Source organism: Calonectris borealis, chromosome 12 (genome assembly GCF_964195595.1).
Source record: "Calonectris borealis chromosome 12, bCalBor7.hap1.2, whole genome shotgun sequence".
In the NCBI taxonomy this organism is placed as follows: Eukaryota; Metazoa; Chordata; class Aves; order Procellariiformes; family Procellariidae; genus Calonectris; species Calonectris borealis.
In genome coordinates, this window is record NC_134323.1 from 21,776,007 (window position 1) to 21,789,197 (window position 13,191).

The 13,191-nt window shown below is 70.1% G+C and overlaps 1 protein-coding gene across 1 annotated transcript in view; it reads right to left on the bottom strand.

Annotated features, from left to right (window-relative positions):
* PIEZO1 (piezo type mechanosensitive ion channel component 1 (Er blood group)) overlaps window positions 1-13,136 on the bottom strand; it is a 27,262-nt gene extending 14,126 nt beyond the window's left edge. The window contains exons 1-11 of the mRNA XM_075161596.1: window positions 12,340-13,136; window positions 5,111-5,206; window positions 3,468-3,590; window positions 3,045-3,087; window positions 2,793-2,955; window positions 1,631-1,769; window positions 1,095-1,308; window positions 697-862; window positions 385-489; window positions 191-275; window positions 14-105 (exon numbers count right to left, since the gene is read on the bottom strand). Coding sequence (XP_075017697.1) covers window positions 14-105; window positions 191-275; window positions 385-489; window positions 697-862; window positions 1,095-1,308; window positions 1,631-1,769; window positions 2,793-2,955; window positions 3,045-3,087; window positions 3,468-3,590; window positions 5,111-5,206; window positions 12,340-12,403 — 1,290 coding nt within the window. The 5' untranslated portion in view covers window positions 12,404-13,136. The remainder of the gene's footprint in view (window positions 1-13; window positions 106-190; window positions 276-384; window positions 490-696; window positions 863-1,094; window positions 1,309-1,630; window positions 1,770-2,792; window positions 2,956-3,044; window positions 3,088-3,467; window positions 3,591-5,110; window positions 5,207-12,339) is intronic.
* Between the last annotated feature and the right edge of the window lie 55 nt (window positions 13,137-13,191).

The following is a 13,191-nucleotide window of genomic DNA, read 5'->3' on the forward strand; positions in this document are numbered from 1 at the left end:
CCCAGCCCCTTACCATCATGGCGATGAGGGCGCAGACGTAGCTCTGCTTCATCACGACGTGGCCCAGGGCGTGCAGGGGCAGTCGCTCCGCCGGACGCCTCCTGCCTGGCCACGGGGAGGGGGACTGTGAGCCGCCCCCCCGGGCCACCGGCAGGGCTTGGGGAGGGGGAGGCAGCGGGGACGGGCTTACCCGGCTGCGGCGAGTTGCCCATGACGTGGACGGTGCAGTTCTCGGCGCCGCTGCCTGGCTTCCCGGTGCTGGGGGACAGCATGGGCTGGGGGGGCAGAGAGGGCTCAGAGCCCACCCTGGCACCCCACAGCACCCCGCACCTATTCCCCCCCAGCTCAGGCATCACTTGGGGGGCACAGCCTCCCCAAACCTACCTTGGTGTCCTCAGCCACACCATCAGTGTCCTTGGGCCAGCTCTCCAGCTCCACCAGCTCCCTCTCCGGGCACCTCGCCGGCGGCTGTGCCGGCGCCGCGGTTCTCTGCGAGGGGCAGGAGCCAGCTCAGGGCACCCCACTGCAGCCGCCGGGGGAGCAGGATCATGCCCCGTCCCCATGCCGAGGCACCCCCCGCCACTGTCCCCCACCTCCCCTCCACCGGGCACCGCGGGTGCCAGGGCTGGGGCGGTCAGAGCAGCAGAGCGCGCCGGGCATCGGCACGGGGTCCGGCTCGGCCCTGCAGCCCCTCACCCTGGCGTCCAGCCGGCGCAGCTTCACCAGGGTGGCCACGGTGTAGTAGAGCAGGAGCAGGATGCCGGGGTTGGCGTAGACGGGCCAGGGGTGGTCGGTGTTGAGCACCAGGGCGTTGGGCTGGGAGCAGTTGCGGTACAGGACGATGTCCTTGAAGCCGAACACCCTGTGGGGACGGAGTGGGTGGCGTTATCACCCACCCGAGCCCGGACCCCCACTGCCAGCCAAGGTCCCGTCCCGGCGCTGGCTCGGCACACGGCTTCACCAGGCAGCCTGGGCTGCTCTCCCCGGACCCACCGCAGCTGGCAGTGGGACGGGGGCCAAGCGGGGTGCCGGGCTGGCCCCTCAGCTGGGGTGGCACGGGGACCCACGGCACAGCTCCCTCCCTGGGGACTCACCGTGCCCAGATGGTGGGGGGTGGGAAGACCCCCTGGACGAAGGGCGCCTGGTAGGCATAGAGGCAGAGGAGGTGGCCACCAGCGTAGACGCCGACGAGGACGCAGAGGATGTCGAAGGCCAGGCGGCTGGCGGGGAGGTGGCAGGCCCACCACGTGCACAGCCCCACGAAGAGCAGGTAGTAGACGCTGGAGGAGGCGGAGGGCAGGGTGATCCCTGGGGAGTAGCGCCCCGTGGGCGGTCAGTGCGCGGCCGAGCATCCTCCGGCCATGCAGCCCCCGGCCGAGCATCCCACTGGGCCGAGCATCCCCCCCCGGACCGAGCATCCTCCCCCTGGACCGAGCATCCCTCCCCTGGGACCGAGCATCCCCCCCCTGGGACCGAGCATCCCTCCCCTGGGACCGAGCATCCCCCCCCGGGACCGAGCATCCCTCCCCTGGGACCGAGCATCCCCCCCCTGGGACCGAGCACCCCCCCCAGCAGCATGGCCACCGAGACCCCCCCAGCTCACCGCCGGCCCCCCGTGTCCCGCACCCACCAGCCAAGGCCAGCAGCAGGATGGCCAGGCCCTTCCCGGCCGCCCAGAGCAGCCAGTGAGCCGTCACCCGCAGCCTGGTGCTCAGCGGCGTGTCCGCGTCGGCCGTGCCGCCGTGCCGCTCCACGTCCTGCTCTTCCCCCTGCCAGGCGAGGAGAGCGCGGTGTGAGCCCCGCGGCCCAACCCTGGGCAGCCCACCAGCTCCAGGCCGCTCCTGGCCGTGCCTCAGTTTCCCCACTTGAGGGAGAGCACGGGTGGAGGGCCGGGGCGCCCTGCCCGGCGCTGTGCGGGCGCGCAGCCCGGCACCTGGCCGTGTTTATCTCATTAGCCGCTTGGAAAGCGCCTCCGAAAGGCGGCTGTTTTTCTTGGCGCTGGCACCCAGGTTCGCAGCACTGAGCTTTTTTCCAGGCTGCCTCCCGCGCTGGCCCGGCGCTCACGGCAAAGGCATTCGCATCGGCCGGCACTCCGGTTACAGCCCGGCCACGGCCGGAGCCGGGCAGGCAAGCAAGCGCCCGCCACGACAACCTAGTGAGGAGCACCCCAAAACGGGGCTGAGCCCCGAGGGGTGTTTGCTGAGCTGGGGGGTGCCATCGGCTTGGGGTTGTGTCTGCCTGGGTGACGCCGGTGCCACAAGCACAGTGTCCCGGTGCCCCGCTGGCACTGCCAGGCAGGGCTGGCATGGCACGGCACGGCACCCAGCCCTGCACCCTGCACCCAGCTCAAGCTGGGTGCCCACATGCCGACTGCCCGCCCCACTGCCCTTCCTGAGCCCAGGGGTTTTGGTGTGGGGGTGCGGGCACCGCGCTCCCCCGCCGGTGGGCAGCCCCGCGTCAAGCCGTGCCGTGGGGCCGGGCTGTTTGCCGGGATCCCTATGGCAACGCGGGAGCAAACACGGGCGCTCCTCCGCGGCTGAGTCACCCCGACCCGGACGAGGTGCCGTGACGATGACCCAGCCCGCCACCGCTGCCCGCTCAGCCGGCCGGCCGAAACTGCCCCAGCCCGGGTCCCCGGCCACCAGGGATGTCCCCATGCCAAGCCCCCGTGCCCCAGGCTGCCCTCCCTGGGGAGGGGACGGGACCGGCCGCCGTGCCCCGGGGAGGCTGGCAGGGGCTTGGCGGGACGTGGCGGGCGGGATGCTGCCGGCGGCGCCGGGGTGGGCTCTCACCCGCTCAGGGGGCTCCAGGGACTCCAGTCTCCGGCCACGGGCGGCAGCGCCGGCCCTGGGGACGAGGCGGCGGCACAGGCACAGGCAGAGGGACGAGACCAGCAGGATGCCGACGTCGGGCGCCACGAGACGCACCGAGTTGGGGATGTCGCTCAAGTCCAGCCTGGGGGGGGAAAGCGGGGCAGGGGAGGGCTCGGGGGTGCCCCCCTGCCACTGCCAGCCCCCAGCCCCACACCGCCGGGGTACCCTTACCTGGTCACCCCGATGTGCCGGGCAAGGACCTCCCAGGTGCTGCCTGCAGGGAAGCAGGGAGGCGCTGAGTTTGGCAGACCCCGCGCGGGCAGGCTCCGAGCCCACCCAGCGCAGGCGGTTTCCCCATGGGGAGGACACCCCACATCCATGGGGGCCCAGGACGGGGTCTGTGCCCAGTGCAGCGGCCACCGAGCGGGCACCCTGGCATGGCACAGCATGCCCCCGGTGCTGGGACCCCGCAGAACCTCAGCAGCCCCCCAGCACCCAGAAGGATGGGATCCCGGCACCCGCATGTCACCATCTTGGGGGTCCAGCCCTGGGGCACCGCGGGGAGGGGGTGAAGCCTGGGAAAGCAGAGGTGCAGGAGGGCGAGGGCAGGTGTGGGCACACCCATGGCAGGCTGCCCTGGCACCCCGTACTCACAGCTGGGCCCCAGCAGCTGGTCCAGGACGGGCAGCGTGTACAGGCATATTTGGAAAATGAAGTGGGCGAGGAGGAAGAGGATGCTGGTCCCCAGCAGAGCTTTGAGGAGGCGGCCGGTGTGACCTGTGAGACACGGGCACCCCATTACCCATCACCTAAGGTGACCCCGGGATGTGCCAGCATCCCCAGCAGGGACCCAGCACCCTCGGGAAGAGCTGGGAAGGGGTGCACTGCGGCTGTGCCCAGCGATGCCAGGGGTCTGCAGGGACATGGTCCCACCAGGACCTTGCACGTCTCACCGTGCACCCAGCACAGCCTAAGAGCATCCTCTCTGCTGCATTACTGGAGAAACTGAGGCACGGAGCAATGCAGGGAGCCAGGGCCCCGGGACCACCCTCCCACCTCGCTGGCACCGGGCGCTTCCCGGCCCTGCTGCACCGGGACCAGCATCGGGATGCAGCTCACCATCCCCATCCTGATCCCTGGTGGAACGCCCTGGGCGGGGGGGCTGCGGGTGGGCGCCGGGGGGTCCCCCGCACCACGAGCCCCGTCAGACCTTCCACCAGCTGCAGCCGAGCCCCCACCCCACCCGGCTCCCCGGGCCGCACGCCCGTTTTCCTGGCCACGGGACAGGCAGTGAGCCCACCGCAGCTGCGCGCTGGCCGGGGGGCGGCCTGGGGCCAAAACCTCTCCGTCCGCTTGTTTTTTCCTGTAAATCCGCGCGAAGGCTCTCGGCAGTGCCCGGGCTCCGGGGCTGTGCGAGTCCATGAAATATTCAGAGGGCAGAGCTTTTAGCTGCGGCCGTGCCAGGCGCTGCCGGCTTGCGTTACAGCATGGCTCAGCCTGGCACAGAGGGCAGGGAGACAGCAGGGCCACGAGCACCCCTGCACCTCCCATGCATGTCCACCATGGGGGACGTGTCCCATGCACCCGCCATGGGTGATGCACCCCCTGCACCTCCCATGCACGTCCACCATGGGGGACGTGTCCCATGCACCCGCCATGGGTGACGCATCCCCTGCACCCCCCATGCATGCCCACCGTGGGGGACGTGTCCCATGCACCCGCCATGGGTGATGCACCCCCTGCACCCCCATGCACACCCACTGTGGGGGACGTGTCCCATGCACCCGCCATGGGTGATGCACCCCCTGCACCCCCATGCACACCCACTGTGGGGGACGTGTCCCATGCACCCGCCATGGGTGACGCATCCCCTGCACCCCCATGCACACCCACCGTGGGGGACGTGTCCCATGCACCCGCCATGGGTGACGCATCTCCTGCATCCCCCATGCATGCCCACCATGGGGGACGTAGCCCACGTGCCCGGGCAGGGTGGAGGGGCTGCTCGTGGTACATCCCTGCCCACCCGGCGGGCACAGCCCGGCCCTGAGGTTTCTGGTTAATAAGGCTGGGGCTCAAAACTGGCCATTTTGTAGCTGGAGGCCTATTAATAGCCGCGCTGGGCTATAATTAACAGAGCGAGGCTGCCACGCGGAGCCACACTGCCCGGCTGGGGGGAAACCGCAGGGGGAGGAGGGCAGGTAGCTGCCGGAGAGTGGCTGGCAGCCCCCGCGTGCTGCCCACCCTGCTGCCCGCCATGCCCTGCCCGCTCCCCGCGCCCCAGCGAAGCCCCTTACCTCCAGCGGAGCGCGGGGCGGGCCCCGGGAACCAGGGCAGGAGCAGCAGGAAGAGCAGGTACACCAGGGAGAGGACGTTGAAGCGGAAGAGGCAGGCTGGGGGCAGAGGTACGGGCAGGGTTAGCACCGGGGATGCCGCACGGGGAGGGTGCTGCACCCCACCAGGCTCCCAGCTGCACCCCCCCGCCCCAGGGATGCCCGAGGATGGCACCCTGACCTGCACAGCGAGGGACGCCCAAGCAGGAGGCGAGGGACACCCCAAAATGAGAGGCACCCCAAAATGAGGGGCAGTCCCGGGCAGGGGCTCAAGCCCCCCAGAGGTGCCGGTGGGAAGAGAGGGACACGGGCAGGAGCCGGGGCTGGGTCAGTCCCGGTGACCCCCACGGGTGGCACGGCAAGGGGGACACACCAGAGGTCCCAGACGTGTGGGGTGACAGGGGGATGAGAGCAATGAGCAAAATCTGCCGCATTTCCACATCGTTCCTGCAGGACCGTGCCAAGGTTTGCAGGGATCCTGCGACTGGGCTGGGACCCCCGTGGCCAAGCTGGGACCCCCACCCGCTGCCGCCCCGGGGCTGGCGCAGCCCCTCACCTGCACCCAGCCCTGCTCCGGGCGCGCCACCAGCTCACCACCTCCCCCCTCGCTTATTTTTAGACCTAAATTACAGCTTGTTTGCAGGCGTGAAGCGGTCGGAGGAGCTGGGCAGGGAGCGGGGCTGAGCCAGCACCCCACGGAGCTGCCGCCGGCGGGGACCGCACAGCGGGGACATCCCAGGGCAGCTGCCACCATGGCTGGGGACGCAGCGTTCCCATCAGCTGCATGCACACGCCAGGCGAGCGGTGACAGACACCGGCACATGCACCGGCGCGCGCTGGGACCAGCCGCAGGGCAGCCCTGCGGCTGCCCAGCCATGAGGCCACGGTGATGGGCACGGCCGCTGCGAGACACCCACCAAATCAGTGCCCAGTCGGAGAGGAAGGGAGTCACGGGGGGCTGTGCAGCGCGGCGGCTTCGCTTTTTAACTGTGCCCCTGCTAGAGTCAGTCCCAGGGCACCCCTCTGTCCCCTCCCCTGCAAACCAGAGGGACGTGTCCCTGCGCTCCCCCCAGCAGGCTGGGGGGACCCCACTCTGGGTAGGGGGGACCCCTCTGGGGCAGCCCGGTCAGGGGACAGCCACAGGGAACCAGTGTTGGGGACCCCGGCTCCGCATGGCCAGGGCAGGGACCCGCTCCCTTGGCACCCCACTTGGGAAGGGGGCGAGGCAGTGGGGGTCGAGAGGGCAGCCCCTGGCACCATGGGGCTGGGGGGGCTGGGGGGGCAGGCCGGGTGCCAGGGGACGTGCTCAGCACCGCCAGCCCGGCACGGCCCTTCCTGTGTTTACGAGGTTTCAATGGGACGGTGCATCCTGGGGCGAGGGACAGCGCGGCCGGGGGGTCCCGGTGCAGCCCCCCGTGAGCAGCCCGGCACCCCAGGGGATCCTCGGAGGGTGTGGGGGTGGTGGGAGGGGAGGCACCCAGGACCGCACCCGGCAGCCCAGGGCACGTCCCACGCAGCACCCGTCGGGGCTAAAGCCGGTCCCTGACCCCGCAGCAGGGTCCCCAGCTGCCTCCCTCCCCCGGGGAGCACAGGCAGCCCCCCAGCATGGGTGGGGGGGGCACGGGGAGCCCAGGGTGGGGGGACCGGGACCACCGTCCCGCCAGCCACCTCTCTGCGGTGACCCCAGGACGCGTCACCTCCCCGCACGCCGACGAGGGTTGCTGGCTACGTTTCGGCAAGCCATGATCTCATGGAGCAAATATTCCCCTTCCCGCGCCAGCGGCGACGGGGCCGAGAGGAGCCTTCCTGGCGCGGGGGCGAGCGCTGCTCCGGCTTACGTGGGAGCCAGCCAGCCCCCCCTCAGCCACCAGCACCCCCCATCCCAGCACCAACCCTGCTGCCCGCCCCACCGCTGCGCCAGGGCAGTGTTCCTTTGGGTGAACCAGCCCCAGTGTGACCCCCCGTCCCAACCGCGGTCACCCTGTGGGTGCTGGTGGCACGGAGGGGACCGGCTGCGCCGGAGCCCCCGCTGGCATCGCCTGGGCTGGGGTCTGCCCAAGAGCTGTGGGGAGGACGGGGATTGTGGGCACCGTGGGGAGACCCACGGGCATTGCTGGGTAGCGGGGGGCACACACATGCTGCAGGGACCACCCGTGCCCAGAGCAACAACGTGACCCACGTATTTTATGCCACCAAGCACCAGCCCCCCAGGGACTGGGGCCATTACTCCTGGGCAGGGGCCAGAACAGAGCAGGCATCCCGGTGGCAGTGGCTCGGGGTCACCTGTGGCACCGAGAAGGGTTGGCAGCCGCTGCCTGCAAATGCAGAGCACCCCACTGCACCCCAGGGCCCAGCCAGCGCCCATGGGACCCTCTGGCCAAAGGCTCCCGCTCCGCCCCGGCTCAAGGCATCACCGGGAAAGCTCCCAGCAGGGTGGTCAGCGCTTGCCAGCTTCACGCAGCTTTTAAGGGCTCGAGGATAAAAAAGGGGAAAAAAAAAAAAGACGCTGTCGGTGTGCTGGGCAGGGAGCAGCCCCCCGCACGGCGCAGCCTCTTTTGGGAGCACCCGCGGTGCCCGGCTTTGCACCCACACCTCCTCGGCAGGGCCGGGGCATGCTGTGCCCGCGGTGTGTGGGTGCTCCGTCCTGCACAGTCGGAGGAAACCGGTTCCCCGCCGTGCTGACAGCGGGGAAAGCGCCGGCATGGGGAGAAAAACCAGTTTGACGTGTGGGGAGAGTGGCGGTGGGGAGAGCAGCCCCGCGGCGAAACCCGCCCTCCTGCACCCCATCGTCCCCACCAGGAGCCAGGTGGGGGGGGGGTGGGGTGGGTGGGTGCAGCGCCGTGGCACCCACCGTCCCCCTCCCCGTGCAAGCAGCACCCATCACCCACGATGCCCCCGCGGTCTCTGCACACACGGGGCAGGATCTGGCCCACACTGAGCATCTCCCCCATGCTCCCAGCAAGGTTATCCTGGATCTGCACCCCAAGCCCCCCCTTCCCAGCCCCACGACCCCGGGAGCAGCCGGTCCAGCTCCCACGCTGCCGGGGAGTTCACCGCCACCGCGGCCGGCACTGGCAGCCAGCAGCACTTGAAATATTAACGACGTTAATGTGCCGGAGGAAGATGAATCGCAGCGCCGGGGAGCTGGGCGAGATGTGCCGGGTTTCCTTCACGCCGGCCCTTAATCTCCCCTTGAGATCTCCCCGTGGGAGGGGAAGGGGGTCATCGGGGACCCCAGGGGAAGGCAGGGACCCGGCGGTGAGGGTGGCCGGGGATAGCCGGCACCGAGGTCTCTCCCACTGCAATCGGCCAGGGAAGCATGGGAAGGGCGGCTGCGGGAGGGGGTTGGGGTCTGGTGCAGCCCCCTCCCTGCCAACCGGGCACCATCCCGTGCCCAGCCGGCTCCCAGGGACGGATCCATACCCAACTGCATGGGGAAAGGGGAGCCCCACGCACCGGCCCCGCAGCACCCCCCGCCCTGTGCCCGTGCACACCCCGTACACCGACAGCACCGGCGCAGCCGCTGGCTCTGCGGGGACCTGCGGCCGCTCAGGATTAATTAGCAGAGCTCTTTAATTCCCTGCCTGCCCTGCTATTTTCACACAGGCCCGTTACCTGCTGCCGGAGCTGGGCAGCTCTACCAAGCCGCTTGCCCGCAGCCAGGTCCTGCCTCCTGGCTAACAGCTCCCAACTGGGGTCCCCGGGGCCGGGGGGACCCAGACAGCGTCCCCAGGGTGTCACTTTGCACCCAGGACCCTGTGCTCTGCACCCACTGGCTGCAAAACCAGAGGCAGGCTAACGAACCCCGGCCGCAGAGGCTCTCCCCATCCCAAAATCCCGTCAGCCCCGAAGCAGCGAGCCCCGGGGATGGCACAGCGACCCGCCGGCATGTTCCCAGCCCCAGCCCCGGCTCCTCTTTCCGGAAAGAGGGAGCAGCCCCGCCGGTTCACCCGCCGTATCCTGTTTTTGTGGAAAGTTAATCCCGCTCCTGCCAGCGCCGAGGCAGCGGCCGGCCCCGCTCCCCGGGGATGCTGCGGGAGCTGCCCCGGGAGGGCACGGGGCCGGGTGCCAGCGGGTGCCACGGCCACCAGCCTGGGAAACCCCAACAGCTCGTGCAACGGGACAGGGAAGGCAGTGGATTTGGGGACGGGTGCTCGCTGCCACCCCAGTGCCTGGGGACACCCCTTTCCCCGGCACCCACAGCCCCGGGGCTGCAGTCCCTACACCAGGACGGGGACAGCCCGTGCCAAGGGGCGTCCCGGAGTCCCCAGAGCCACGGGCTCAGCACCGGGATGCCCGTGCACGCCTCCTGCTTGCACACCCGCCTGCGCACGAGGACCCACGTTCCCATCGCACGGGGACATTCCCGGATCCGCCATAATATTTCCCACGACCGGGGTGCAGAGGAGGCAAAGGGTTAAACCCGGCCCTGCCCGGGCTTTGCCAACGGAAGCCATAAAGCCCCTGCAAGCCCAGCCTGCAGCAACCCCGAGGGGCAGCGCGGGGACCCGCTGCACCCCCAGGGAGCCCCCCCAGTGTCACCCACCCCAATGGGACCGTGCGGGGGCTTTGCAAAAGGCTCAGTCCCGGGGAGGCGGGCACCCCGGCCTGGGCAGTGTCCGGGCAGGCTGCAGGCAGCTGGCCCTGCGCCTCCCATCCCCCTGTGCGCCTGGGGAGGAAACGGGAGTTATTGCTCTTGGAGACAGCGGTGGCTTTTTTTTTTTTTTAATTTTTTTCTTTTTTTTCCTCCTCTTTTTTATTTCCCTTCATTTTATAAAAAGCACCTGACCGCAGGAGGCAGCTGGCTGCAGCCCACATGCCCGCCAGCACCCAGCTGGGCACCGGTCCCCTGCGGCACCCAGGGCCGGCCAGGACCTCCCCAGCACCCCATCGCCTCCTGGGACCCCCTAGGGACCCCCTAGCAGCCCATCGCCTCCTGGCCAGGCAGGGGGGCTCAGCCAGGAGGGGCCATGTCCTCACCTCACCCCGGGTCAGGCCTCCCCCCCAGTTTGGGGGGCACCGCAGCCCCAGGGAGGGGGGCTGCTGCCCTCACCCATTGCTTCTGCCCAAGGACCATGGAGCCGCGCTGGAGCTGGGAGCCGGCACAGCCAGAACCATCACCCAGCCCGGGGATCCCAGCACAGAGCTGCCCGGTCCCCCCACGCATGGGACGTGCACTGGTGGGAAGGCACGCCAGCCCCCCATGCCGGCTCCGTGCACCCCAGCATCCCCGCCAGGCAGGGTAGAGCCGAGGCATCTCCCTGCGCCGGCTGGGGATTCGGCCCACGGCACGGCTGGGAGCCGCACTGTAGGGGTCCGTGCCCGTGCCAGCCCGTGGGAAGCGGGGGGCTGCCCCAAGCCGTGCCATGGGGCCCAGCTCCCGCACCGCCACCCGCCCCGAGCTGGCCGGGAGCCGCGAGCAAACATCCTCCGGACGTTTGGGAAGAGCCTAATTGCTGGGGAAGGAAGGGCTGCAGGCGGGTCGTGCTCTGGGGCTCTTCCTCCCCGCCCCCCCCAGGTGCAGCAGGATGAGCCACATCCCCCCGTGCCTCAGTTTCCCCCTCGGTGCAGGTGTGAGGCCCCGGGGTCCCCCGGACCCCCCTGAGTCACCCCCACGGTTATTTTGACAAGCAGCTGGAGCAGGACGGAGCTGCTCTCCCAGGACAGCCCCCACCCAAGCAGGGCCCCGAATTTAAACAAGACACCCATGAGCCCGCCGGGGGGGAATGCCAATGCCACCGGCACCACCGGCCGCGGGAGACGGCAGGTCCCCGGCACAACATCCCATGCTGGAGCGGAGCAAGCGCGCAAGCAAGCCTGGCACGATTTGGGGCCAAATTGGCAATAATTGGGGCATGAGGGCCCCATGCATGAGGCCGCGCCCAGAGGCCACGTGTCGCCCCGTGCACCCATGGGACGCGCCCGGCAGCTCCCGCGGCCCGGAGCGGCGGCTGCCACCCCACCGGCCGGGGAGGCCTTGTGCAAGCGGCGCCCGGCCACCTTCCCTTCCCAGCCCCGTTCGTAGGCAGGGTTATAATTAACCTCCTCACATCCTGCGCGATGCACTGAGTCACTCCTCGAGCAAACCAGAGCAAATAAAGAGAAGCTTTTTCAACAGTCACCGACTTCCTCTGCCAGCGAGGCTCGCCCCGCGCCGGCGGCATGGCCAGCACCACGCACCCCAGCCCAGCTCCCCAAAATGCAGCCGGGACAGGGGCTGGATACAGCTCCGGTCAGGCGCACGTCCCCCTCTCCAGGTGATGCTACCCCAAAAGTCATGCCACCACTTCCCCGGGCTGCAGACCCCCCGGCATGGGCGGCACGAGCCCACTGGCGGCGGTGGCCGGACCCTGCCTGTGCCCGGGCACAAGAAGCCCGTTGAACAATCCTGTTTACGGAGAGGTTTTTCCTTTGCGTCTGTGTAAAGGTAAACGGAGAGTCCCCGAACAGGCTCCCCGAGCAGCCGGGGTTCAAAGAGCCGATTCTTATTCTGCGCGTCCCAGGACACGGGTATTTTCCAGGCCGGTAGCCAGCCGGTTGCCTCGGTGGGTGGTGCATCTGCCTTCAGAGGCCAGCGCTGCTTAAAGCGGGCTGGGAGCAGCTTGGGAGCTACGGCTTTGCAGAGGCTGCTGCAGCCGAGGTGGGTGCCCCGCTCCCCGCCGCGGCACCGGGACAGTACCCAGACATGGAGCCGGGATGGGTGCCAGCTGCCCCCCGAGCACTGCCCATCCCAACTGCCCCCCGAGCATCACCGGGAGCTGGGCTGTCCCGGCACCCCCTTTGCCCCCCACCTTGCAAGAGGCAGAGGAGTGAGTGGGGTGACACGGCGGTGTCCGAATCGGGACGGTTTCAGCCCCAACCAGTCCCTGGGTGCCCGGTGCCAGGGGTGCGGGTGCTGTGCCCGGGGAGGGGGGAACAACACGCACACCCGGAGCGCTGCCCCCACACCCGGCCCAGAGAAGTTGCAGCGTTTCCCCAGAGTAGGCTAAGTCCCGCATGGAGCTGGGGAACCCGTGCAGGGTGGTCCCCCGTGGGGCTTTGGGGGGAGGCCCACCACCCCCCCGCCTCCCCCGGGGACCGGCGGCGGCTCCTCCCAGGGTGGGGAGCCCCGCGACCCAGCTCACGCGTGGGGGACACAGCGCACCCCAACACCCCCCAAAGAACCCCCCCGCCCCCGGAGCGGCCGCACTCACCGGCGAGCAGGGCGAGCGGCAGCAGCAGCCAGTACAGCCCCGCGCACAGCGCCCGCCGCTCCATCCCTTCAGGCGGCGGCGGCGGGCCGGCCCATGCCCCGCCGAGCCCAGCCGTTCCGCCCCGCCGGGGCTGGGCAGGCCCCGCTGGCCGGTCCCGGAGCGCAGCGAACGGACACGCTTTCCCTCGCCCCGCTCCCGCCGCCTTTATAAGCGGCGCCGCCCGCCCCCCTCGGCGGGCTGGCCCGGCACGGCTCGGCCCGGCACGGCTCCGGTCTGCCCGGCTCCGCACGGCCCGGCCCGGCCCGGCCCGGCCCGCCCCGCCTAGCGCCGCCCGCCGGCACTGCAGCCCTGCCACCGCTGCTACGAGTTGGCCGGTCTCAGCCCCGACGGCAGCGGGGGCGGCTCCCGGCGGCCGGGGAGGGGAGGGGGCGAGCCCGGACCCTGCAGCCCACCCCCCTCCGGTTCCCCGCCGCTGGCAGCAAGGGCATTTGCGGCAGGGGGGGCGAAATACATCTATATAAAAAATTTAAAAAAAAAGCTGATGTGTTTCCTGTTTGCTTCCTAAAAAAAAAAAAAAAAAAAAGAGGCCGGAGGTAAGCGCGGCGCAGTGCTCCGCGCGGCCCGGGGCTCGGGAATGCCGGCGCCGAGCCCTGCAGCCGCGGCAGCAACGCGCTGCACAGGAGCAGGGAGCTCGGGCATGCTCCCCCGGGAGCAGCCGTGCACCCCTGGGAGCGGGGACCCGTGTCCCGGGAGCTGGGTGCACGGTCCCATGTCCCGGGAGCTGGGTGCACGGTCCCATGTCCCGGGAGCTGGGTGCACGGTCCCATATCCCTGGAGCTGGGTGCACGGTCC